Source organism: Macrotis lagotis, chromosome 2, assembly GCF_037893015.1.
Source record: "Macrotis lagotis isolate mMagLag1 chromosome 2, bilby.v1.9.chrom.fasta, whole genome shotgun sequence".
Classification (NCBI taxonomy): Eukaryota; Metazoa; Chordata; class Mammalia; order Peramelemorphia; family Peramelidae; genus Macrotis; species Macrotis lagotis.
The window spans coordinates 57811147-57838346 of record NC_133659.1 but is presented as its reverse complement, the minus strand read 5'-3'; the positions used below and the strand labels follow the sequence as shown (position 1 = coordinate 57838346).

At 38.0% G+C, this 27200-nt stretch overlaps 1 protein-coding gene across 1 annotated transcript; it reads right to left on the bottom strand.

Moving 5' to 3' along the window:
• Window positions 1-27200, bottom strand: MGST3 (microsomal glutathione S-transferase 3). The gene is made up of 6 exons (XM_074221879.1): window positions 27092-27200; window positions 9211-9334; window positions 3760-3833; window positions 2834-2891; window positions 768-840; window positions 1-252 (listed from the first exon to the last, which is right to left on the bottom strand). Exons 2-6 carry the CDS (start codon window positions 9325-9327, stop codon window positions 116-118), a joined length of 459 nt encoding a protein of 152 aa, XP_074077980.1. The 5' UTR covers window positions 9328-9334; window positions 27092-27200; the 3' UTR covers window positions 1-115.

The following is a 27200-nucleotide window of genomic DNA, read 5'->3' as shown; positions in this document are numbered from 1 at the left end:
TATAGGTATGAGGCTAATGCCAAATAGGTTTATTGTATTTAGAAAAAGAAAAAAGCACACTTAAATGTTAAAGGTATATCATCCAAAAGAAGGAGATGGTTAAGCCTTTGCTTCTTCAATGACAACTCCTAGCCCCCTGGCCCAAGCCTCGGTTCATCCAACCAAGATGTTGGAAAGCAGAGCACACAGTTGTCCCCATCATTCCTAGGAGAGCAATGGAACCCACCAGGCCTCGATTCCGCTTGCTTGGTTCTATAAAAGAAGTAAGATGAATAAATGACCTAGGAAGTTCCAAGTTCTACCCTTGGCCCACATACTATAAAATTGTCTTAGGGTTATCAGGCACTTGACCAAGGAGACTAATACAGAAAACCACAATTAAAGGCTAGAACTGTTATCAGTACTTAGCATACTATATAGAAGCAATATCATGAAGCAACACTATAGGTCCCTGATAAGACATGGCCAGAGTTCATGGCCTTGCTTCTTTGGAGTAGAATTTTTCCCTTGTGCTCTCCTGCTTTTCCATTCCTCTTTGTTTGTTTATTTGTTAAGACTCTGGGCTTTGGGAAAACTCACTATAAACAAGGATGAACTTGAAAATATTTTAGATTATTGATCTAAATCTCAATCTTATTTATCCTCCCAGCTCCCATCTCCATTCTTATTCCCCCATTAAAGCCATGCCGAATTGAAAGAAGGTTGAACAGGTTATCCAATAAGGGAACAAACTTCATAAAGATGCATGCTCCCGTAAACATACTCACCTCCTGTGTAATAGCCATAAGCATAAAGTACACGTCCAATTATCCATGCAAGCCCCAAACTAGAAACTAAGCGCTAAAAAGAAAAGTAAATTTATTTCAGTATCAAAAAACCCCTAGAAAAATATTAAGCTTAATCCCTACAATTGGCAGTGTTTTTACAAAGTTTTATCTTTTAGCATTTGGTGTGTGTGTGTATGTCTGTGTGTACTAGGAGTCACAGCCATGAGCTTAAACAACCCTGGGGGTTATCTAAGTTTGTTTCCACCTGAAGAATGAGGTGCCAAGCCTTCATCTTCCCTGGTTTCTTTAATTTATTTATGAAATCATTCTTTAGGTCTAGGTCATGTATACATATAGTGCTTATTTTTGCATTCCCTGTGAGAAGTTTGTCTAAATGTATCTAGTTTTGTTATATTGCTTTCTAATTTTCCCAAGTTTTGGTTGAAGTCAGTTTTTATCCCCATATCTGGGGTTTTGGGTGATTCAAACACTAGACTACTGTGTTTGTTTGTTGGTGTACATTATATATGTTGTATTGTTCAAGTATTATTACAATAATAATATTGTAAAAACAACTTCAAAAGACTGGCCTCTGATCAAGGCAACTATGACCAGCTATTATTCCAAAGGATCAAGGAAGTATGCTACCTACTTGCTGAAAGGTGAAAAACTAACTGTGCAGAATGAATCATATTCTTTGGACATGGTCATTTGTTTTGTTTGACTATGCATATTTCTTTTTTTTTTTTACTTTTTTTAAAATTTAAGGCTATGGGGTTAAGTGATTGTCCAAGATCACACAGCTAGGCAATTATTAAATATCTGAGACTGCATTTGAACTCAGGTACTCTTGACTCCAGGGCCAGTGCTCTATCTGCTGTGCCACCCAGCTACCCCAATTATGCATATTTCTTAAAGAAATTGTCTTTGTCTTTTTTTTCCCTTCTCCAATGTGAGGGGGAAGTGGTAGAGAAAGGAAATAGATTTCAGTTCATTGAAAAAAGCATTGCACTTAAAAAAAAAGACTTCATGCTTTCACTAAAATCCAATTGCATCACCTAATTATAACATGGCAATGGCCTTGAGTTTGCCAAATCTATGGCTGCAGGTTTGGAAATGAAAAGAAAGCACAAGAAACTCAAGCTAAGAAAAAAATAATCTGGAAAGACTAGGTATAGTGAGAGTTAGGCTGGGCCTCAGATTGATTTTAGTACAGAGAGACCCACTAGAAGATGGGTCAAAAGGTGAACTTAGCCACTACAGATTTTGAAAACTATGAGGTTATATAAGGTGTTTGTGATCTTTTCCAGGGGAGTGAGCAACCATACCTCCCAAGTCCTATATCATATAAAAACACTCCAAATTACTAATAAAGAAAAGCAAATTAAAGAAACTCTTGAGGTTGCATCTTGTGCCTAGATTGGCAAAAGTGACAAAAAAGAAAAATGACAAGTTTTGGAGGAGTTGCAGATAATTGTGAATATCTAGAGCCATTCTGAAAAATAATTTAAAGCTCTGTCCCCCAAGAGAGTTCTTTTATTTCAATTATACTACTAGCTACCATTAGACCTTGACTCCGAAGAGATCAAAGAAAGAGGAAAAAGACCTATATACAAAAAGACCTACAAAAATATTTATAGCAGCTCTATTTTGGGGGAGTATTCCAAAGAATGTATTGGGAATAGCTAAGCAAATCATGATAGTTATGTAATAGGATATTATTATACCAAGAACAATGGGCAATCTCAGAGGAAACTGAAAAGACCTCTAAGATTGAATGTTAATGGGAAATGGGTAAAAATGAAAATAACTTTTACAATGACAACAAATTATAATGTGGCTTTGAAAGACATTAAAACTCTGAACAAATATGGTGGAAACCTTGAATCCAGAGGACTGAAGATGAAGCTCTTGACTTAAAAAAAGAGAATGAGACACATATTTTGGACATGACAATGGGCTTTCACCTATTTACCTTTGTTTTTTATTATTCAGTTGGGGGAAGGGCAGTAGGATGCAGAGAAAAATACATCTATAAAAATAAATAAAAATAAAATACTACTTACAGGATGGTAAACACCTCCAACAGCTAGAAAGAATAAATAGGAAGGATATACTTCCAATCTGAAATACAGACACAATAAGATTAATTCTGCTTCAGAAATGAAAGTCTTTTTAAAACAAGTTTACAGCAGTAGAACATTTTGACCTAGCACATTGCCCTTTCTCCTCCCTTCTCCACAATTGATTGCAAAGTTTGGATTAAGCCACTGGCACCCATCCAGGAGGGTTAGAGATTCCGCTTTCCTTCCTGCTTTGTGGGTATCTAGGTCTAGCTACTTCCAATATGTTAAAGAAAGATGCTAAATAAATTTATATTTGTTGTTATATTAGTTGTTCAAAATTTTTCAGTAAGCTTTGATTCCTGATGTCCTATTTTTTTAGCAACCATTCCTTGTTTTCTGTCTTTTTTTAAAAAATGCATTCCTCCCCCACATATACTGCAACACTCTCCAATAAATATATACCCATAGTACACGTTATCAAAAAATTAAACAGAACTTGCTCATATAGCAACTGTGGCTGATAGAGCAACATCATATATCCAAAGTCCTCCATCTCTGTCATTATGCAAAAATATACTTCAATATCTGTCCTTTGGAACCAACACAGGATTTGATTACATATGGCTATTTTCACTAGAGTTCCTAAAAAGAGTTACCATGATTAGAGGGCACAAAAAAACCTTATCACACACACACTAACTTCAACATTTTGATATATAGTCTCTTGTTTGGGCTCATGAGCAAAGACATGGTAGCTCAGTAGGACCTGCCAACATTTCTAGCCCATTGGCATAACCCTCCAGATCTTAGGATCTCAGAAGGAAGCTTTGGAACAAGGGGAAGAACACTCAGGATTTTCAAAATTTCTTGATTCCCTAACTGAGACAGAAATCAGAGCCCTGTAAGCAAATGATAGTCATACTCACGTATTCTGGTGGGCTCGCTGAATGCAGTTAAAAAGGTGACCATTTTCGGGATCGTTACTGTACATGGTAGGATACTAAAACAAAACAGAGTGTATGTTAAATCTAATATCACAAGCTCACAGAATTTAATGCAAACCTTCTAAGGTATTTTTGATAGATATTCAAACCCATGAATAGAAGGACTAGAAGTTCTTTAAATGCTTTGTTTACTTTAAGACTTTTTGTGAGGGGCAGCTAGGTGTTGCAGTGGATAAAGCACCCGACCTGAAGTCAGGAGTACCTGGGTTCAAATCCTGCCTCAGACACTTAATAATTACCTAGCTGTGTGGCCTTGGGCAAGCCACTTAACCCCATTTGTCTTGCAAAAAACCCCCCCAAAAAAAGACTTTTCCTGAGACAGCCTTCAGCCTTTAGTTACTTTACATTTAATTACATGGATGTAAGTTATTTCCTCATAGAATATAAATTACTCCTTGAAAGCAGAAGAAATTTTTATTTTTTTTCTTTCTATATTTTGTAGATTGATTCAGCTTATGATTAGATCTTTCAAGTAATGGAAAACTCGTTATTTTTGAGTGATGGCTAAACTATCTTTTTTTTTTAACTGTGGAGAAACAAAGCTAGCCTTAGATCAAGAGATAAGGAGGCTAAAGGAATTTAACTCTGACAAATAATAGTTTTAAAATGACACAATATAATCTTAGGTTCCAGATAGCATTTCAAGACTAGCCATTCTTCAGATATTTAATGTACAATGGATCGTACTAGGCTTTGATGGAGATACAAAGAATCCTTCAGGCTCAGATTCTCTGGAGTCTTTGAGTAAAGAGCAGAGATAATAAAGACTTGAAGCTGGGTGGAATAAACTCTTAGGTGAAATTATAGACCGTGAAGTGAAGAACATAAAGGATGGGGTTAGCCCTGAAAAGGAGACAGAGGAAAAGGAAAAGAGAATGGTTACAGATACAGAGAAACAAATGAAGTCAGTAGGGAGTTGGAAGAGCTCAGATTGAATGATGTTGATCATCTTCCTAAAGTAGGAGCTGCTATTCTTTGTAGAGAAGAATCAGGAGTTAGGGGTTTGAGAATAGAAATCTCTTCCTTGGGCACTTAAGTGTTATACCAGAGGGAATATTCCCCAATACATAAGAAAAGGAATTAGACCTGATGGTCCAGGATGCAAAAACCGTCTTTAATATATGTGGAAATAGAACAATGCCAAATCCTTCTGGAGGCTGCCCAGATGATGAAGAGTTGTTCATTTGTTCTACAAGTTGGAAGGGTTGGTCTGAACTGTTCTATACGGCCCTCATCACAAGCCTATACTGTGTTTTTGTGTGATTTCTGGTAGGGAAGGAATTTTTACTCCATTTAATTCTGAATCTAAACATCAAATAAATGGAGCATTTCCATATACCAAAGGAGAAGAGAGGTACACGAAGCTATGGATCTCCATTATGTTTCACTTTCTTTTCCCTTAAGTATAATAAAATCAGCATCTAGATTGCAATTTAAAATGTTAAGTCTCATATAAAGGGAGATTTAAAAAGATAAGAGGCCCAGTCAATTAAGTTAAAGGGAAAGGCTAGAATGGTGGTGGTGAGGAGCAAGAACAAAGAGAAGTAGTTTTTTTTGAGTCCTTCAATTTTTTATCTTCAAATGAAAAATATACAAAATCCCCCCCACCCATGGATTTTTTTTTTTGCAAGGCAGTGGGGTTTAGTGACTTGCCCAAGGTCAAACTGCTAGGTAATTATTAAGTGTCTCAGACTGGATTTAAATCAGGTCCTCCTCCATCCAGGGCTGGTGCTCTATCTACTGTGCCACCTAACTGCCCCTCTACCCATAACTTTCTTTAGAAAGATGGAAAACATTCAGTTTAGCTACTTATGTTGTTGGGCAGGTGATTTAATGACCATCTCAGGGACTAAAATTCTTCTGTATATTGAAGAGAGTGAAACAGAGAGTTCTTCAGGTTATTTCAGTGGCTAGATTTTTGTGGTGATGGTGAGGTCTACCAGTGCACACTTCAGGTTTTTGATATTTATGATACTACATAGCATTGTATAGCTGAGGAAAGGGAGGGAGAACCCTGAATCAAAGACTGCAGAAGTTCAAGATTTAGTTCAGATGTTGACTTGGCTGTATAACAATTTCAAAGTCTCAGTTTCATTTCCTGTAAAGTAGGAAAAACATAGTTATGTTATTCATCCCAAGGGATTATGGTGGGGGGAGGAAATGATTAAAAAAATGAGCCCCTCAAAAACAGAGTCTTAGATATAGATTAGAAATGAGATCCTGGGTCATCTCACCTCAGAAGTTATCGTAAACAGGCAGAAAGGTGCAGTGATAGGTCAGACCATGGATTGGGTTAGATCAAGTTCCACAGGGTAAGGTTTGCATTCCAGGATTTTACCATAGGCTTTTCATCCCTCTACCTCCCCAACTCCCCCACTCCCCTTTTAAAAAATGAGCCTTCTGTACCCATATCATGGAATCTGAATCCAGGAAATAATTCACTCCTAGCTCTGAACATAACTTTTTAGGTCCTTCAGTTAAAAACTTTCAACCTCATGGAGACTTAGACTACCAAGGTATGCAACCCTACCAATCCTATATAAATATGCACTGGCATTAAAATGATGAAGATGAGGGAAGGAAAAAAGGGGGTGTGTGTGGGATTACTTCTGTTTGGAAGCTTTTTTCCTTTTTCTATAAACTGACAAAAAAATCAAAGGTGCTGGGTTCCTCAATATTCTGCTAGTAGTACCTCCATTTGTTAGACAAATGAAATACCATCAAAAAGTGATTTCAATTAGCAAATTTGTAGCTGCTTGAATAAACTGATCATAATGTTCCAAGTTACTTTACTAAGGTTTGTTATCCTTTAATTTTTTTAAACAAGGTAACTTAGAGATGTAAAAAAGTTAAAAAAAAAACCAGGCATCTAAGTGGCACAGTGGATGGGGTATGGACCCTAGAGTCAGGAGGAACTGAGTTCAAATTTGACCTCAGACACTTTACTATTTCATGTGACCCTGTTTGTTTCCATAAATAAATAAAATGAAATTTACCTAAATAATTCATTGGGGGGGGGGGGGGGAGTCTCCATTTCCCTTTTCAAATAGCCTTAATGTAGTTTTTGTTTTGCTAGGCAATGGGGTTAAGTGGCTTGCCCAAGGCCCACAGCTAGGTAATTATTAAGTGTCTGAGGCCAGATTTGAACTCAGATATTCCCGACTCCAGGGCTGGTGCTCTATCCACTGTACCACCTAGCCACCCCTTAATGTAGTTTTAATGTAGTTTTGGTGGAGGGGTCCTAATAAATGAGCCCCCTCTCCAACATTCAGATCCACCCTGAATGTCTTCCCTGCGTCCTTGCAAGAAATGTGACTTCTAGCTATGTCTATAGTCTCTATTTCTGCTTTTGCTCAAAGCTTTTTTGTCTTCTGGTTGTCTTTTATCAATCTGTTTAGGGTTATCTTTTCCCTTTTTCCTTATGTGAGGGTCAACTAAGAAAATTAATCACTTATCCACTTTAAATAGACTTAATTATTCATCTGAGATATTTTTTTTCTCTTCTTTTCTCTCCCTGTATAAATGAGAATGTTAGGTCCCTCTTGGCTAGAGAGAGCCTCTGTCTCATAAATTCTTTCTCAGACATCTTATGCTAACCTCCAATATTTTGGAGGTGTGACCCCCAACAGTGATCAACTTTAATTTAAGATATTTGAAACATCACATCCTCATGGACATCAGTGATTTTAAAAAATAGATATCTCTGGTAAAGCCTGGAAAACTGTTACACAGCAATTCTGTTACTACTCCAAGAATAATCTAAACCAGAGTCATCCTCCCCACTCCACCATATATGGTCAGTGCACATCTTTGGTGGAAGATACAAATGTTCCTGATCCCACTCCTAGGCCATATTTAAGATGCTTTTACTATCCAACCTATGGCTAGAAATTCTTTTTCAGGGTGGGGTTGTCAGAGGAGGTTCCAAATTGTTTTAACCACACCCTTCTCTCAGGGCAGGAGCTTGGGGGAATTGATTTCTATATAGTCATTAGAGTTAACTTGCCCACAATTCCTTCCAGAACAAAGCTGACTCATGGAGGCTAGCTAACTTCCCCTGTTAGTCAAAATTTCCCAATTTGAAATTCTTGAAGCAAAGTCAACCTATTCAGTTTGAGAACAGGAGTGGGCAGAAACCCTGCCCAGTTTCTACTCTTTTGTAATGAACTGGCTAAGGAATGCTAGGCTTTAGCTATTTGTTAGGGTCCCTCTGGTGAAGAGCACTGTCTAGAGAGTGAGGGAACAAGCATCAATTCTTCTAGGGAGACTGAAACTAATACTGAGGATGACTCATTTTTATTATATGCTTGCAGTTTATACTGTGCTTTCCTCCAAAGAAGAGAGATCAGATGTTACTTCTCTCTGGCACCTTTGCAAGAGGGATAGGAGGCTGCTTTATTTACTGGTGTGAAACATGTATATGTCAGATTTCTCCCCAATATATTGCTTGGTTTTGCTATTTTTCTCTTTCCCCTTTGAAAACATTTTATCTCTTTATTTATTTTTTTAGTTATAAGGGATTGTTCTCTGGAATTGAAGGGGGCAGGGAAAAGTTGGTTTCTATAAAAATAAAATATATCAATTAAACATATTTTAGAAAAACAAAGCATATCACAAGAACCTAAAGTGCAAGAATTATTTTTTCTCTCTCCTATTTTAGAAAGAGAAAAACAAGCCCAGAGACTGACATCCAGCTGGCAAGGGTCAGAGCTAGGACTGGAATTGGTTTTTGCTAACTCTAGATTAGCTCTCAAATATCAGTTTTACTCTCTACTGATTCTAGTAAAGAATCAATTCAGGCATAATTCCTAAACATGGACTGAAATTTAGTTTTACTAATTCCTATTCCATGATTCCAAAACAATTTAATCAAGCCATTTTCTCAGCAGGGTATTCAAGCTTGGCACCTAATACTATGCCTAGCATATGCAGGCCCTTAATAAATGCGTGCTAACTAATTGACTGCAGAATTATGAATCATACTTTAAAAATATATTTGGCATAGGGCCTTGCCAACTGCAGATCCATAAAAATAAAATCTTAGTATTATAATATTTGAGCTAGTAAGAGGGATCTTATTTTTACAAATGAGAATACTAGGAGGTTATGTTACTTGACTAACATCACATAGGTTAAGTATCAGAGGTGAGATTTGAACCCAGACCCTCTGTTTTATATTGCCATATCTGATGCCTTCCAAATGGCAGAAATGTTCACTCTTCCTTCTTTTGCTCTATCACAATATCCAATGGTAACATGTCCTTGCAGAAGTTGGCACCCTCGCTCTTCCACTACCATCACTCTTCTCCTCTTTGAAAACCAGAGGTTCTGAAGCTAACCAGCACAATGGGACAGTTTGTACCCTTCACTTACCTCCACCTTGTACTTCTTCCGGGCTTTGCCTACATTGATAGCAAGATGAGTGACCAATATGAAGCTGGCAGCACCAGTGAGGATCACAAAACCATATTCCTTTGAGAGGACTGCCATCTTGGCACTGTTGGAGAAAGAATCACACCATTAGGATGCTAGGAATAATAGCCCAGTTCTCAGTATGATTAGATGAGGCACTAGGGAGTTATAAAAGATAAAATTCAAACCAATTTTCATATAATAGAATGAATGGATGTTTATTTTATTATCGAATAAATATTATTATTTATTAAAAAAAAATTTCTTAAGCAGTGACTGACTATATGTAACACATTTTGCTAAGCCCTGAGGACTGAAAATTAAAAAAAAAAAGACAATCCTTGCTCTCAAAAAGCTCACATTCTAAGGGGGGAGGCACCATAGGTAGGAGGTTTCAGGAAGAAAGGGCTAGGGAATTTGGGGTACAGTAGTAAAGTAGATTGATTTAATCTCATTTTCACTGATAAAATCAAATATGATTCTGATGAATGATTAGACACTGCCAAGGAGTTTGGTGGTGAGAACTTTCTTACCTAGATCTTAATAGCAATGAGGGGATAACATCAAAGACAACATGACCTTGGGATCAGGGGCCTGGATTTGAATGCTGACTCTACTTACTAGCTGTGTGTTTGTGGGCAAGTCTAACAACCCATCTGTCTTAGTTATCCTCTGTAAAAATTAAGGATATTTCTTCTACTTATTTTATCCTGTCTCTTACATATACTAGCTATGGACCATGAGCAGTTCTTGCAATATTCTAGACAATTCTAAGACCAACTAATACATAATTAATGGCCTATGAAATTTGGATAAAATAACATGAATTTTTATTTTGTTATTTTTCCTCCATGGTCTTTACAATTTAGTCATTTCCACTGTGCTCTTTATTCTATTATCTATGCCTGAGTGACCGATTTCTCCCTTCTTTGCCTTGTGAATTCTCATCTATCCTTTAAAGCTCAACTCCAATTTCACCACTTCTGTAACACTTTGTGTTTTTCAGATGACAATGATATCTCCTATCTACAATGTTATATAGTACTTTGTTTTAAATTTATTATATGTTGTTGTATTTTAGTCACTTGTGTAGGTTTCAGATCCTTCCATTTTTATCATGCTCTCACTGGGTAAATATTCCTGCTAATGAGAAAAGGTAATAGATGACTTTTGGGGAGAATATACAGCACAGATTTCCTAATATTCCAATAAATATTTATTTATTTATTGCCTACAATCTGCTCAGTATTGTTGGAACACACATGAGTAATAATAAGAATGATAATAGGTAACATTTATATAGTGCTTACTATGTGCCAGGCAACATACTAAGTACTTCACAATTAGTATCTCATTGATCCTCACAATGACTGTAGGAGGAAGGGGCTATTATTGTCTTCATTTTTCAGACAGGGTAACTGAGGCAGGCAGAGGTTAAGTGAATTTTTCCAGGGTCACTCAGGTAGTATTTGTAGTCACATTTGAACTCAGGCCTTCCCCTACCCCAGGACCGAACAGATTTTTAAAGTCCAGAAAAAGTCAACAAAATCTGATTTTCCTGAAGAGAGAAGGGTTTTGTGGGGTTGTTTGGAGAGGTTCACATGAATTATGTTTTACGTGGCATTTCAGACAGGACAGTTCAGGTTCTAAAACTTTAAACCTAACACAGAAACTCAAAAGGCTCTGCCTGTCCTCCTACTCCTCTATGATGGCCAGATCCCAGCAGGGCCTAAGGCTGGCAGTACTGTCCTTCCATGACTCTGCAACTGGCAGCTACAGCTGTGAGAGGCCTGGACTTTGGCCCTATCTCCTGAAGTTTTTTGATAATTTCTAGATTTTAGAAAATAAATTACAGAATGAAAAGACAATTGAAGCAGCAATTATTAATAGGACAGCATCCATTCAAATTTACATAGCATTTTATGTTCCAAAGGAAATATTATATGTACAAACAAATGAGTTAATAAGTTATATGGAAAGAGAAGAGGCAGGGAGAGAAAAGAGAAAGGGAAAGGGGCAGAGATGAGGAGACAGAGAGACAAGAGACAGAAAGAGAGACTTGATAACTTGTATAGTTATCACCATTTAATCCTCGGAACAGCACCACATGTTATCTTCCCATCTTAAAGATGAAGACAGATTCAGAGGAAGTGATGTGAGTAAGCAAATAAATGATGAATTTAGAACTCAAATTCAGTTCTGATTTCAAGTTTGACTAGCAACAAAAATCACATTGCATTTATGAAGCGTCTCTATATGGTTTCCTTTCCCCCAGCATGATGACACCTTGTAAATAAAATAGTTCCAATTTTTCTACACATTTCCTTGAGTTATTCCTCTTTCTACATGTAAGTAAATTTGCTTCAGTCTTTGGCAATGAGATAATCAAATTCCAAGTCATACAGTATCCAATTCTAACAGTTCTTAAGTAGCCACACATTATTTGAAACAGGCCAGGATGGAGTTGCAGACCTGAAGTTGGAATGATCCAGGTTCAAATCCTATCCTATTCACTAGATATGGGACCCTTAGAATGCCATTTAACCTCTAAGTTTCAATTTCCTCATTTAAATATAGAAAAAAATGAAAAAGAACCCACCTTCAAGAGGCTTAATTTTTTGGGAGGTATGCAATATGTAGAAAATTATAATACATAACAGGAAAGAATACTAATTGGAATGGGGCAAGTCAGAAAAGGCTACCCAAAAGTGGTAGCAAGGCTAACTTAGTTTTGAAGGTAGACAGAGAGGTAGGAACGTGGAAGGATTGTATTTATAGGCATGCTGGATGGTTTTAAGAAATGGACAAAGTCAGGAGTTAGGATGTAGCACAGGGAAGGAATAGTCATGGTCCAATTTTAATGAAATACAGTTTAATAAGGGAACAGTATGAAATATGTTATGGGAAAGAAAGATCAAAGATTTAGAGCTGGAAGGGACCTAGGAGTTCATTGAGAACCAAACCTCTTAATTTTACAGATGGAAAACTGATGGGGTTAAATGTTTTATCCAAAATGCACAAGGTTATATTGCTAGAAGTTAGATAAGACGTCAGTCACTGAATCCAAATTCAGGGTCCTTTCCACTATACTGATTTTTGTCTAAGTAAAAATTACATTGTTGGGGCTCTTAAATGCCTTGCTAGGGCATTTGCATTTTAGTCTGAGCAGGGAGATGACATGGTCAGATTGTCACCCTAGGAAAATTATTTTGGTGGAAGTGTGTAGGAAGGATTGGGGATTAGATGACTAGCTAGGGAGAAAAAATAGAAGGCTCTAATTTACAGACCAATGGGAAGTCATTGAATGATCCACAGAAAAGTAGTCTAAAAAAATAGAAGGGTGCCAATGTGTTGACCTCCTCTTCCTCACATTTTTTAAGGACACATACTGGGAGTTGGGCAAGTTAATGCACTTAGAATAGGTAAAGAATGCTCAAGAAAACTTATTTGTCCAAATGTCACTAATCCCTGGAGATTTAGAATAAATTGATTGATACTTGCTGAATTCTTGCTACTTGGTGTCATAACCACTCCCTGTCCAGTGAGTTCTAGTCAAAGAACTAGCAGAGCAGGTGGCTAGGTGGAGTAGTGGATAAAGCACCGGCCTTGGAGTCAGGAGTACCTGGGTTCAAATCCAGTCTCAGACACTTAATAATTACCTAGCTGTGTGGCCTTGGGCAAGCCACTTAACCCCTTTACCTTGCAAAAAACTAAAACAAAACAAAACAAACAAAAAAAACCATCAATACTCTCTTTGGGCCCTAAACAACAGTCTTTCCTTTTCCTGGGAATATATGCATTTTTGTCACTCTCAGATGGTTTTTTTGTTAACTAGTTCATTTCTTCAGTAGGATTAGGACCTCTTTGGAGACAAGGACTTTGTTCCTTGGGCTTTTTTTTTTTTAAGTTGAATGTTTAAAAAAGGGAAACTATTTAATTAACTGATATTCTGGTTGCAGGAATGCCATTCTCTATTATGCTAAATTATAGAATTATGTGACTGGGAGATACAAGTAGAATGCCATGAGGATTTATAGGATCATAGATTATCTTCAAAGAGACCTTCTTAAGTCAATCCTCTCATGTTAAAGATGAGGACAGTGAGGCAGAGAGATGAATTGATTTGTCCAAGCAAACTGGTAGAGCTATGATTCACACTTCATTTGAGTGACCCCCAAGTTGAGTATTCTCGGGTCTTCAATCTGAGATTGGTAATCACTTGCCAGGTTTGTTATAGAGGGGATTCCTTTCTCTTTTGGTTGGCAGATGACCACTTAAATCCATTCCAGCTATTAAATTCTGTCTCTAAAGAACTCAATTTGAGTATCATCCAAAAAGCAACGGAGAAAACTGGCAGGAGCAAGGATGCTTCAACCAAGTAGGGTAAAAGATAGCAAAGAATGTATGATTCAAAAAGAATATGGGCTGGTCATGTGCTGAGAGCAAGGGAGAACAGATGAATAGTGAGGGTAAGGATCCTAGAACTTTATATGGGTCCTTTGTGGCTCTCTAATGAGATCTGAGGAGAGTTGCACAGTTGAGTCTGGAATAGTCCATTGTCATTTTCATCATTGGTAGGAATAATTAATGGAATGCCCACTTAAACCTCACCCAAGAGAGTTGAAATTTCATAACCTTGTGATCAGTGTTATAATGGAGGACCCCTAAAAGTCATTTAGAATTTTCATTAAGAGCTTGTGATAGGTAAAGAAATGGAGTAGGAAGAAGAACCACTGAAGGAAGTGAAGAGGTCGAAGGAAGACCAGAATGTTATCAGGTCAAGGAAGAGCTAGGTAGTCATAGAATTATAGAATTTCAGACTTGGAGGGACCCCAGTGGCCATCTAGAGCAGCCCATAACTCACAAAAAAATTCCTTTTATGTAACCACTTAGCTGGAGGCCTCCAACGAAGGAGGGACCTTCATTTCCTGGGGCAGCCCATTCTATTTTGAGATAGTACTAGTTTGAAAGCTTTTTCTTACATTAAGACTCAGTTTCTTTCTTTGCAACTTCTAGCTAGAATTCCTAACTCTGACCTCTAAGAAACAGAAGAAATCTAATCTCTCTTCTACAAGAAGTGCCTTCAAATATTTGAGTACAACTAGCATATTACACCCTCCTCTGCTTATCAATGTTCTTAAAATGTGACAATCCAAACTGAACATATGGGTTATCTGTAGTGTGGTCTGACTAGGGCAAAGTACAATGAGACTATCACTTCCTCATCCCTTATATTTCTTTTAATGCAATCACAAATTACACTAACTGGATTGGTTCCCCCAAGACATTATTGATTCAGTTTAAGTTTTCAGTCCACTAACCCCACCCTTGGTCTCCTCCCTCACCCCAAACTGTCTAATCATATCTCCCCAGCCTGTTATATGAGAGTTTTTTTTAAACTTAGGTATATAACTTTATCTTCATCCCTATTATTTATATAATATAAATTTCAGCCCACTGTCAAAATATTTTTGGATAGCAATATCCAGTGTATCTTGATATCCTTATCTGTGTATGATCTACACATTGGATAAGTAGTCTATCAATATCTCTAATCAGATCATTGATAAAAATTATCAGCATAGGGTCAAGAACAGTTCCCTTTAACATTTCACTAGAGACCTTCCAAGTTGACATCAAAACAAGTAAAGACTTCTTTGGAGCTGGCCATCCATCTAGTTCTGAATTCATCTAATATCTAATTCACCTTATTCCATGTAATTGACAGCAGCAAAAGACTTTGTCAAACACCTTGCTAAACTCAAGGTAAGTTACAGACTAAAAGCATTCTGGATTTTTGGGAAAATTATTTTCTCTTCCCTCCCCCATAGTCAATAATCATTTCTTTTTATAATAGTCTAGAATTTTGACAGGAACCAAACTCAAAGTTCACTGGCCTTAATTTGCAGGTTCTATTTTTATTCCTTTTGGAGGAAAAAAAATAAACATTTTTCCTTCATCAAGAGTAGTAGCTTTTCCATTCTCCAAGATCCTTGCTAAATCACTGATTGTGATCTTTGAATTGCAATTGTTAAAAACCATGAGATATTTAGGAGAATATCCTCCTTTGAGGATTTGGTAAACATTTAAGCGGAAGAAGGTTAAGTAGTGAGAAAGTATAAGGAAGCAGAGGCACAAATAAATCCCCATAAAATGTTTTCTGAATTGCTACTTTAGCAGTGTCTTCTTCTTTTCACCTATTCTCTTGCCTACTTTTATTCTCATATGTCATAACCTGGTTATCCAGTCCACTTGGGTCTTCCTTTCCTCTGAGCATCTCTAATATTTACCCATCACCCATTAGCACTGCAAAGTAAACTAATAATAAATGCAAAGCAGTGAATCTGTTTTCTCTGTAACCAGTTTATAAGTTCCTTGGGGAACTGGTCTGTTTCATATACTTCTTTGTACCCCACTCAATGCTTTGTATTTAGAAGAAACTTAAATATTTGAAGACAATTATGGATCCAAAGAAAACTTCAGCAAAAGGGAAAGACTTATCAGAACTAAAACAAGATGGGTAAATCCTAGACTTTGCCCTTTCCACTTTGGGCAAATTCCCAATAGTAGCTAAAGGGGAGAAAACTTCTGAGTCAGGAAGGGTGGAGCTAATCAGACTAAATCTGCTAAAGGTTATTTTGTTTGGCAAGTGCTAGGTTTGGCCAGCCCTTCCTAAAACACACACTTGGTTACTTCTTGAGATGTCTATTGGGGTAGGGGATGCTCAAGAGAAGTGCTTTGAACAGTTAGTGAGTCATGATATCACAGATTTAGAGCTGGAAGGGACCTTGGAGATTATTCAGTCCTCTCATTTGACAGATGAGATGGAAGAAATCTAGAGAAGTACTTGCCCAAGGTCACTTAAAGACAACAGAACTAAGGTTTGAATCTAGGTCCCTTGACTCAAAGTCAAGTGCTCCTTGCTTTCATGGATTTGCAATTTCAAAGGTATCCATCCTACAGTAATAAAAAAAAAATCACAAGCCCATGAGAAAAGGAAAAAAATAGTCCATAGTTTCTTGAAAACAAAATGATTGGTTTCTGACCTATATCCTTGTTCATGATCATAGTGATGAACCAGAATAGATTTTTCAACAAAACACCCATGCCCCAGAGTTCAGAAAAACTCAGTCTTGCTCCTGATATGTGACCTTGGCAAATCATTTCATCTTTCAGAAGTCTAGTTGACTTTTTAAAATTTAATTCATTTTTTTTGTTACATTTTAAGTTCCTAGATGTCTTCTTCATTCCACCCTAGAGAAGGCTACCATGTAATATGGATGTGTGGGTGTGTATGTACACATACATACATACATACATATTCACTGATCTAGTTAGGCCTATCAGAAATAGCAAAGTGGATGAGGCTAACCACTTCTAGCTGATAGTTCACTGCCTATGTGAGGGGTACTATGATCCTAGTCTGAATCTGTTTCCTTCTTTACCATAGGGTGCATTTTGATTAGATTCTTGACTTCTTATTGCCTAGCTCTAGCCCCATTAAAAAAAGATGATCACTTTAGTATGAACTCAAGACTTTTCCCTTTTAAAGAGAGTTCCTGATTCTGTTTGTTATGCTACATCAATTCATCTAGTGATCCTTTAAAGAAAAATAAAACGTATTTGCCCCCTTATTTAGACCTGATGCTATTTGTGTGAAAAGGGCAATAAAAATGTACATACCCTTTGATCCAGTAATACCATTACTGGGTCTGTATCCTGAAGAGATCATGATAAAAGGGAAAAACATCACTTGAACAAAAATATTCATAGCAGCTCTGTTAGTAGTGGCAAAGAATTGGAAATTGAGGGGATGTCCATCGATTGGGGAAAGGCTGAACAAATTGTGATATATGTATGTGATAGAATATTATTGTTCTATTAGAAATCAGGATGAATGAATGGGATTTCAGAGAAACTTGGAAAACTTGCATGAACGCTGAGCGAGATGAGCAGAACTAGAACAATGTACGTCCTAACAATAACAGGGGGTGATGATCAAACTTCATGGACTTGCTCATTCCATCAGTGTAATAATCAGGAACAATTTTAGGGGATCTGTGATGGAGAATACCATCTGTATCCAGAGAAAGAATTGTGGAGTTTAAACAAAGACCAAAGATTGTTATCTTCAATTTAAAAAAAGTTGTCTTAGGTACCACATAATTTTGCTGTCTCTAATATTTTATTTTTTTCTCAAGGATATGTTCTTTCTCTCAACACATTCAATTTTGACCATGCATATGGTTAAAATTCAATTTCCATGCATATCATGGAAATAATATAAAGATTATCAGATTGCCTTCTTTTGGGGGGAGGGAAAGGAGGGAGAGGGAAAAATAGTAAAATTCAAATCTTACAAAAATGATTGGTAGAAATTACTATTGTATATAATTGGAAAACAACGAAATATTTATATAATAAAAAAGGAAAAAAACAAAAATTAAAAACAAAAAATCCCCAACCTAAGTATGACTAGTGGGATTAAAATTTCCAAAATGATTTGTGCTTTGAATAAGAATCTATATATGTATTTATTCAAAACACTTGCTGTATTTGTATATGTATCAAAAATGCTTGTTCTTTTCTCAGTCTGAATCACACTTGAGATTCAAGAAAAGCAAGAGAGATGTTATAGAGTAACATGGTGGTAAAGGTTTATGAAGAAAAAACATTTTATATTTTGGGGTTGGGGTAAGAATTGATCTCCTCCCCTTCAACTGTCTATTCTCACTCTGAGACCCCTTGAACAGTCTAGAATGCAACATGGATTAGGAAAATGCTCCCTCAGAAAACTGGGTTGAGAACATGTGAGTGCACAGCTTTAATGTGATGACAAAACCAAGTGGGGTAAGTGAATTCAGAAACTTGAGTTAGAGAGCAAGGTTCTATGGAATTGGATTCAAGAAAGCCCAGACAAAGGAAGAACAGATTTCTAAGATCAGGAACCTCCTAACAAATAGGAAAGACATTAGCTACAAATTCATGGTTATCATCTACCTGAAACCATAGAAGGAAATGCCTCCCCTTTCCTAAGCCAGGAAATTAGATTTGATTTTCAAAAGGTGAAATGGCTGTTCAGGTTAATAGAACAAAAGGGAAAAAATATCCCAAGGTTCAAGTTCAAGTCTTATTGAACCAAAAGACAAAAAACATTGTTTCTCAAACTAAAGTGTCTTGCTAATGAAATGTAAACTAGCCACAATAATTGTCAGTGATTGAGGTTAAAGGGAAGGAGCAAGACTAGGTTTCATTTAAGCTTATATATTAAATAGTCAAAGTAGCCTGGGAAAAATTTTCTGCTGGGGATTATTGGTTGGGAAACTTCTCTCTGACAAGCCCCAAGGGACCATATGCTTCCATTTGAAATTGTGATTATTACAAACTCTTAAAAGTTTAAGAGTAAGGAGTATCACTGTGGAAAGACAGAATATCTGTTTTAGAAGAGATGACCAGTTCCTCACTTTGGTTTGAGATGAATTTGAGAATAAGCTTTGCCTAAAGAACTTTTTCTTCTTGAGTAATGTCATTTATTAGTGAAGGTTTTTCAACTGTATGGACTTCACCTAACCTTTTCTCCAATTTTGTACTTCTGGATCCACTCTTTTCTTTTCTTCTTCTTTTTTTTTTTTTAGATTTTTGCAAGGCAAATGGCGTTAAGTGGCTTGCCTAAGGCCACACAGCTAGGTAATGCACTCTTTTAAAATTGTTTTTATTTTTGAATTTTACAATTTTTCCCCAATCTTGGTCCTCCCCCCAAGGCAGTCTGATAGTCTTTACATTGTTTCCATGCTATACACTGATCAAAATTGAATGTAGTGAGAGAGAAATCATATCCTTAAGGAAAAAAACAAAATATAAGAGACAGCAAAATAACATAAGATAGTGTTTTTTTTTTTTTTAAATTAAAGGTAATAGTCTTTGGTCTTTGTTAAACTCCACAATTCTTTCTTTGGATACTCTGGATCCACTCTTAACTTATTTAGGCAGGAGTTCCTTCTATTGCATCAGGGCCAAGCAAATAATATTTCTGAATTATACTCAAGTGAACTCAACTGGGTGTGGGACCCTCCTTCACTAACCAAATTGCTTCCTTATAACACCTAGTTTTGCAACACCAAAGTCCCCTTGACCTTCTATGATAAATTGGTTTAAAAAAAAACACCTATCATAAATTTTTTTTCTTTTTTTAAAAAGGTTGCTTCCTCCCTCCTTCTGACACCCAAGCCAGGTTTATTCCTCTTAAGGAATATGAAAGTTCATAAGGCATATCAAAGTTCTAGGAGTGCAATTTATTTTTAAAAAATCTATGGGTCTATTTAATTTTTAATTGATAAAGTAATCATGTCTGTTAAACTGCAGCATAATAGAGTGAATCCAAGTCAAAACATCTATCTAATACCATCTGGGACAAGGCACTGTGAGAAGAGCTGGAACCAAAAAAAGTCAGTCCCCTGCCCTTTGGGAAATTATGTTGCATGGAGGTTGGGAGAATGAGTTGGAGAAGAATATATAGCATATACTCATAAGTAAATTTTAAGGTGGTGAAATTGTAGGGTTATTAAGGGCTAACTAGTGAACTTCAAAAAGATTATAAAAGTAATACATTTTCCCAAACCCAAAGCTTAATTTTCCACATCAATAAAGGATGCCAGAAACTGGATTATTTCCAAATTTTTTTCCTCAAACCAGCTGGGAGCAGGCCCCCAGACAGTATACCTGAATAAAACAGGAGCATAGTAGATGTTCCTTGTGAAAGGTATGGGGAATAGAAGGAATTTGACTTTATTTAAATAAACATAGCTGGAATTCCAACTCTCAGAATGAAAGGGCAATGGGCAGTGTTCTTTAACAGAGTTTTTTTTTTTAAATATCCATGAGAGGCAGCATGGCATAAGATCTTTAAAGAACTGGGTTTAAATCTTCCTTCTGAAATATGCTATACAACCTTCCCAGGGTCATATATGGTGATATGCAAATCATTTAATATCTTTCTGTTCTAGGCTACTCTCTAGGGTTGTAAATTATAAGAAAGATGCCAAGATACTACATTGGTGGAAAGAAGGAAAGTAAGTTCTCCCTATATTAATGAAATGATAGGTCATGATTTAGATATGAAACTTTTCCAAGTCTAAGTACATTAAGTCTAATACAACACATTTTGTAAATACTACCAGTAAAGAAGACAATCATCTAATGCATTAATCTTCCCCCTGGAGAGAGATGAAAAAAAAGGTATCATCATCGGTATAGATATTGTCTGGTACTTAGCTACGTGAGACAAATCAGCTCTATTAAGGTCAAAACAAGAACATTATCTGTTCCCTTGTCTCTGGATCCAACTTTGGTGTGAAGAGGTTTTAAAACACAATCTCAAATGAAAATTAATTTCTCCTTTCAGAAAAGAATCTTTAAAAAAATTAGATTGGTGGCAAGTGAATATAAACTCCAAAACTTTGGCATAAAAAAGACATAAACCCTCCACATCTGGATAAATCCAAAATCAGCTTTCCCAGATGTGCTCTTGCAAGGTCAGGTTTATTACTCCATATATATTTGGAACTCAGACTCTTACTTCCTTTAGCTCTCCAGTAATGTAACCTTGGGGACAAACACTGTTTCCTAGTGTCTAATTTGTTTCACAAATGGCAAAAGTCTAAATGGGCAGGGAAGAGAAAGGATAAAATTCAGAGGAAATAGACTTGAGTTTGTGGCCAGAGTTAATTTTTCCAAATTCTACAACAATTTAGCAACAGTAAAGTGAATTTGGAGATGTTTATTTTCCAGCTCCTGAGGCTTATTAGTTAAGTGATATGGGCAGGTCACAATCTCCTAAAAGGACAATTAAGTCTATTTCACCTTCTTCACAATCCTGAGCGTCAAGAAATTTGTAAGTGCTGAAATGCATTTAAAAGGTAGAGTTGTTAAGATGATTTTTTGATTGTTGTTAATATTAACTTGATATATCAGTGTGACTTCCAATCCTGTCTAAAACAGGTATATTACCTTCTAGAACTACCTTAAAACTTGTCTCCTCCAGGAAGCCTTCCTGAAGTAATCTTATTTACGGCTGACCATTATTTTAACTACTCAATCTAGCCTCACATCCCACATACAGTACTGCTGAAGAATTTTACTTTGTGGCCTCTGTGTTTTCTCCCACTGGATTGGTCAGCTTCTCCCCAAACTAGAATGCACTGCATATAGATGTCCAGGAGGTAGTTAACTGACTGATGAAGTGATTGATTTCAACCTATTTCTGGCCAAAAGGAATTTTTCTGGGGAAAAAAAAAACATTTGGAATGAGGTCTAAAGTGAGCAGTAAGCCTTTATCCTTAATAAGTTAATACTGGGGGGTAGCTAGGTGGATAGAGCACTGGCCCTGGAGTCAGGAGGACCTGAGTTCAAATGAGACCTCAGACACTTAATAATTACCTAGCTGTGTGCCCTTGGGCAAATCACTTAACCCCACTGCCTTGCAAAAATAAAACAAGTTAATACTGTACTTGGACTCTACATTCTAACACAAGGGTAGGAGTCTAAGAAGGAAAACAATTTCCAATTCCTCCAATTTGTAGAGGATGACAGTTTTTCTTAATGGTGCTATTTATTGTGTGGCCAACAGTACTAACAAGACAAGTAAAATCATGGCAACCTTCATGCCAGGCCATGAACTTAAGCCTCAAGACACAGAAAAGAGACCTTTAGTCATACTTAAGGAAGGACATGGGAAGCTATGGAGGTGAAACAGCTACAGAGGAGGGAAAAGCCAAGACTGGAAAAAAAATTCAAGCTTTCAATTGACCTTCCACCCACCCCCTGCAAAAAAAAAGAAAAAAGAAAAAAGACAAAGAAACAAAAAGCTGGCAGCCTAGAGCTGATCCTTTGGCACCAATAGTATCTTCAGTTGGGCTCAGCACCACACGGGAAGTGTTAGCTCCAAAATAAATACATAGCTTTATTTAAAATGTAGTCATAGGCACATCCCAACCTACAGAAATAAAATTAATACTTTAAAAAAATTCTATGAATGGGAAAACTGAGGTAGAGTCACAATGACCATTAAAGAATTGGGACTTGATCTAGAGGAGAGTTACACTTTAGCTCAAATATTGATCCATGCTAATCATTAACAAAGGAAATCCTTCTACCAATGCAGGACAGCACTTCCCCTTCAATTTTTGCTTTAGAGAGTTGTTTAGACTAGAGGTTTTAAACAGCTGGCTATGGGAACATGAAAATGTGTCAAATTCCTGAGTGTGGCCAGAATTAGATTAAAATGTAATTGGGAAATGTTTATCAAAATAAATAAAACTGCAGTTAACATAGATAATGTTAATTTGTGGTTTTCTAAGTCAATACTTGTCAATCCTGCTTGCAGGAATTCTTCTGAATATGCTTTTTCTATTTGTGTTTAATATCCATGAAGTAGTGTGTGGGAGGTTAAGGCTATCAGTTAATGTGTATCAGAGGCAGGACAGGATCCCATAGCATCTTAGATCAGCATCCTGTTCTCTTTCCCATGTACCACATTGTCTCAAATTCATAAAAACTCTTAATAGATTTGGAACAACCTACATATAATGTCAAACTGGCTTTTGTGAAAAGCAATTTATAATTACTTTTAAAATGCATTCTTTTGCTAAAGTGATTGCCTTCCTAATTATATATTACCTAGTCAAATATTTATATTAACTTAATTTAAAAAATAAATAAGCTGGGGGAAGGGGAGAAGGAAATAGGCAAGAATATAAGAGAAAATTTGCAAAAATGAGCCTAGAATCAAGTAACTAACCAGAAATACTTCACCTGATGATGAGTTAAGGGGTAAAATACTCTCGTTACAAAGGATGTTATAAATATCCATCAGATTGTAAAAAGATTCAGTAGATTATAATAATATTGATAATCACCTACTCAAAAATGAAAGTAATAGATACCAAGTCTGAAGCCAAGAAAGTTCAAATCTGTCCTCAGACACTTGATGTTTGTCCTTCATTCTCAAAAAAGACCATGACATGAGAGAAGTGATGCCATGACAAGCACATGAATTGGATTTGAGTGAGGGGCTGTGCTAAGTCACTACCTCAATTTCTCCTTCAGAGTCATCTAGGTCCAGTGACCAGATATGAACCAGGATGACTGGAGATGGCCCTGGATGTGAGGTAATCAGGATTAAGTAATTTATCCAGGGTCACACAACTAGTAAGTGTCAAGGATCTGAGGTCAGATTTCAACTCCTGTCCTCCTGACTTCAAGACCTTTACCTTTAGTTACTTTACCACATAGCTGACCTAAGACACTTACTGGCTGTGTGATCCTGGGCAAGTCAATTCACTCTGTTTACTTTAGTTTCCTCATCTGCATCTTTGAAAACTACAGATGTGGTCACAGAGAATTACTGAAAACAACCGAAATTAGGATAAATATTCAGGATCACTTGGTGCATGTATTTAAGGTACACAGGTTCTCAATTTACAACACAGTGGACTTGCCATCTGGATTTTTGATCCAGAAGATTTATATTTAATACTAAGTCCTAGATTTGTCATGCAAGATGTGTGCAAGACAGAGAGTCTGGGAGGTTTGATTGCAAGTCTTGCCTCTGATGAAGGCTCTCAGCCCTGGGCAATTCTCTAATAAGCTGAAAATAAAAGGGTCTGTCTGGCATAGAGAAAGAGGGAGTTCCTTAAATAACTGAAATGACAGGAATTAGAGAGAGACTTGAGTGAGAGTATCAAGTAACCTCGAATGGTAGGATTGGAGAATTTGTAGAAGGGGAAAAAAAGTTTGACAAAACTCAGGAGAGGGTTGCTAGGTATCACAATAGATAAAACACTGGCCTAGAAGCCAGGAGCACCTGAGTTCAAATCTAGCTTCTGACACTTACTAGCTGTGTTACCCTGGGCAAGTCACTTAACCCTTGATTGCCATCCCAAAGCAAAAATGGAAATGTAGGAAGGGACCAGGTTTTGAAAAATCTTAAATGACAAATGGAGAAGGTTATATTTGATCATGGAAGTGAGACCTACTGGAGTTTACTGAGAATGGGGAGTGACATGGCAGATTTTTGATTTTGGAAAAATTGAATGGAGAATGGATTAGAGGGGAGAGAGTTCAGGCAAGGAGACCAATCTAAAGGCTATTGCAATTGTCCAGGCAAGAGGGGTAGATGTGTAAACACAAGATTTGGCAACTACTTGCCTGGGAGACTAGGAGGTGGTACCCTCAATAGTTCTAGGAAGTTGGGGATGAGAGGATTTTTGTAAAATAGTTAATGAGGTCCACTTTGGATATAATTAGTTTGAAAGCATGGAAGGGATGGTTCAAAATGTCCAATTTGTGCATATATGTGTGTATACATATGCTATATATATATATATATATATATATATATATATATTTGGGAATCAGTTGCATAGAGATAATTAAACCCAAGGGAGCTGAAGAAAGCACAAAGGGAGAAGGGTTCAGGAGAGGCTTTTGGGTATATGCTTAAAGGGTAGTGCAAAGATGAAAATTCAGCAAAGAAGAAGACTGAGGGGCATTTACTAAGAGAAAGTAACACCGTTGAAAACCCTGACACATTATCTATTAGGAACTTGTGATCAGTAGTGTCAAATGATGTAGAGAGCTCAAGATTGAGGATTGAGAAAGGACCATGAGATAGGGTAGTTAAAAGGTAATTGGCATCTCTGGAGAAAACAGTCTCAGCTGAATGATGAGGCTGCAGATTGTTTGGAAAAGTGGAAGTTGAGACATCATTTATAGATACCCCCCCATATTTTGGCAACTGTATGGAGAATGGATTGAAATGAGACATGAATTAGGAAGCCAGTGCCATAGTCTAAGGTGAGACAAAGCCTACTACACACTGAGGAGGTGATCCTGTGGCTAGTGACTGAATCAAAAGACAACCTTTGATTTTGTTTAAGACCTCACTTGAATAATCTGGCCTTGATAACTAATAAAGTCCTGGAGGACTTTTAAAGGATGTGCTGCGAGTTTTCAAAACTGACATGATTGAATATTCACAATGACCTATCATTTTCATTATATATGGGAACATCATTATTGCAGAAGGAAAATGCCGAACTTTATTCTTCCAAAAAGGTTGAAAGGATCCTAATTCACCTTCATATCATGCATAAGGGGTATGATTTCCAGAACAGTGGAAAGCTTCAAGGTCACTCAGGTAGGAAGGGGGGGGGAACTGGTACTGAATAAAGGTTTTATGACTTCTTTCCAAAACACTGCAGCTGATCTGCTTTCATCTTTAAAAATTTATTCAAACCCGTCCAAAGTTCACACTTTGTACCTCAATCAAGGCATTAAAAGCCCAGCAAAACCCTTTCAAATGCTGCAGTGTGGTGTGTGTCCGATAACCTTGAGTATCTTCAATAGCGGTAGTTGCATGTGATCAGCAATTTTCCCAAGAGCAGCCTCCTGCCTTACGGGAGAGAACTCCTAGGCAGGTTTTAGAAAGCATCTGCTAACCTGGCCTGGGAAAGCTAGCCATTTAGAGTTCAAGGATCTGGGCCCTAGACCTAACTCTGCTGCTTACTACTGGTAGGACCACAGCTGAGTCATTGAACCCGTGCCTCAGTTTCCCCATCTGTAAAAGTGAAGGGATTGGACTAAATGACACCTGCTACTTTCAGCTTTAAGTCCGCAGCTTCAACCCTAGACTTTCTTCTTTTTCTATATAAATATTTTATTTGTTTTCCAATGGTCATTTCTAACCGACCTTTTTTTGAGTTTTACAATTTCTCTCCCCCTTCCCCCAACACAAGGCAATCTGATAAAGGTTTTACATTTGCATCCATGATAAGCTAAGCATAGATCCAAACCGAAATGTCAACCTTAGCTTCTTGTTTCCAATCCGCAAAACAAATTAATTCTATGAAGCCAATCCCAGAAAGCCGTCCTGTCACACTTCCCCCAAAGGCTGAGGCTCACGTCGCTTTCCGCAGCCTCCCTCCCCAGAGTTTTAGCCTTGCTTTTTCTTTCCCCTTTTCCCCACCCCCCTGGGGCTAAAACGTAACTAGTAAACTGGCGAGATCAAAAAGGAAGGCCTTCAAGATGAAAGTTGGCCCCAACTTCTGAGCATGACTCAGGGGCAGCCCTCCGGCCCCACCCTGGTTCCTCGGAGTCCCTCTGCATCCTGGGTCCAGAGCCCTTTGCCAAGGCAAGCCTTGGTTTCCCAGTTGCTCCCCCTGGCCGGTGCCCGGCTGGCTGGCCTCGCCAGTGGCCCCCCGCCATCCGTGCAGCACCAACCTGGCGCACCCCAACGTGCACGTGCGAATGGAGATGCAAACCCTCCCAGGAGGCCTCCCCAGGCGCTGGCCAGCTCCTAGCAACCAGCCCGCCGCCCCCGCCCCGGCCTTCCCCAAGGGGAGCCTCCTCGCTGGCTGCATCCGGGGCTCCCGGAAATCCCAATGTCAGCTGCGGAGGCCCGCGGGGGCCCGAGCCCCGGGACCTTGGGCCCCCACCCTTGCCGCCTAGGCTGCCAGGCCACCCAGCCCCGGGGAAAGCGCCCGGGAGAGCGGCTGCAGATGGGGAGAGGTGGGGGGGCACGCAGAAAGCCTTGACCTTGGAGCTCGCCCTGGGCTACTCGGCCTTTCTGGACCCCTCCCGGCCCCTGCCGCTCGGACAGATCGCGAGCAAAGGAGAGCCCTTTCCGAATGGAGAGCAAAGAGAGCGAGAGTCCCCCAAAGCTCAGCAGCACCAAGAGGCGGCCGGGGTTCGAGCTGGGGGCCACAGAAGGGAAGCGGGAGAGCCAGAGCGGGGCGCGGGGGGGGGCCCTACTCACTTTTGCAGCAGACAGCCCCCATCCACTTACCTATCACCTTTCCCCGTCGCAGGGCGAGTGGAGCAGGTAGGTAGCAGAGCCGTCTGCGCACAAACAGCAGAGAGGAGGAGGAGGAGGAGGAGGAGGAGGAGGAGGAGGA

Excerpts from the sequence above, each read along its gene's own strand:
- MGST3 (XM_074221879.1), bottom strand. The coding sequence starts at position 9,327 with ATGGCAGTCCTCTCAAAGGAATATGGTTTTGTGATCCTCACTGGTGCT. Across the intron at positions 3,834-9,210 it reads GGAAGAAGTACAAGGTGGAG|TATCCTACCATGTACAGTAA; the intron begins GTAAGTGAAGGG and ends GTTTTGTTTTAG. Across the intron at positions 253-767 it reads TTATGGCTATTACACAGGAG|AACCAAGCAAGCGGAATCGA; the intron begins GTGAGTATGTTT and ends CTTCTTTTATAG.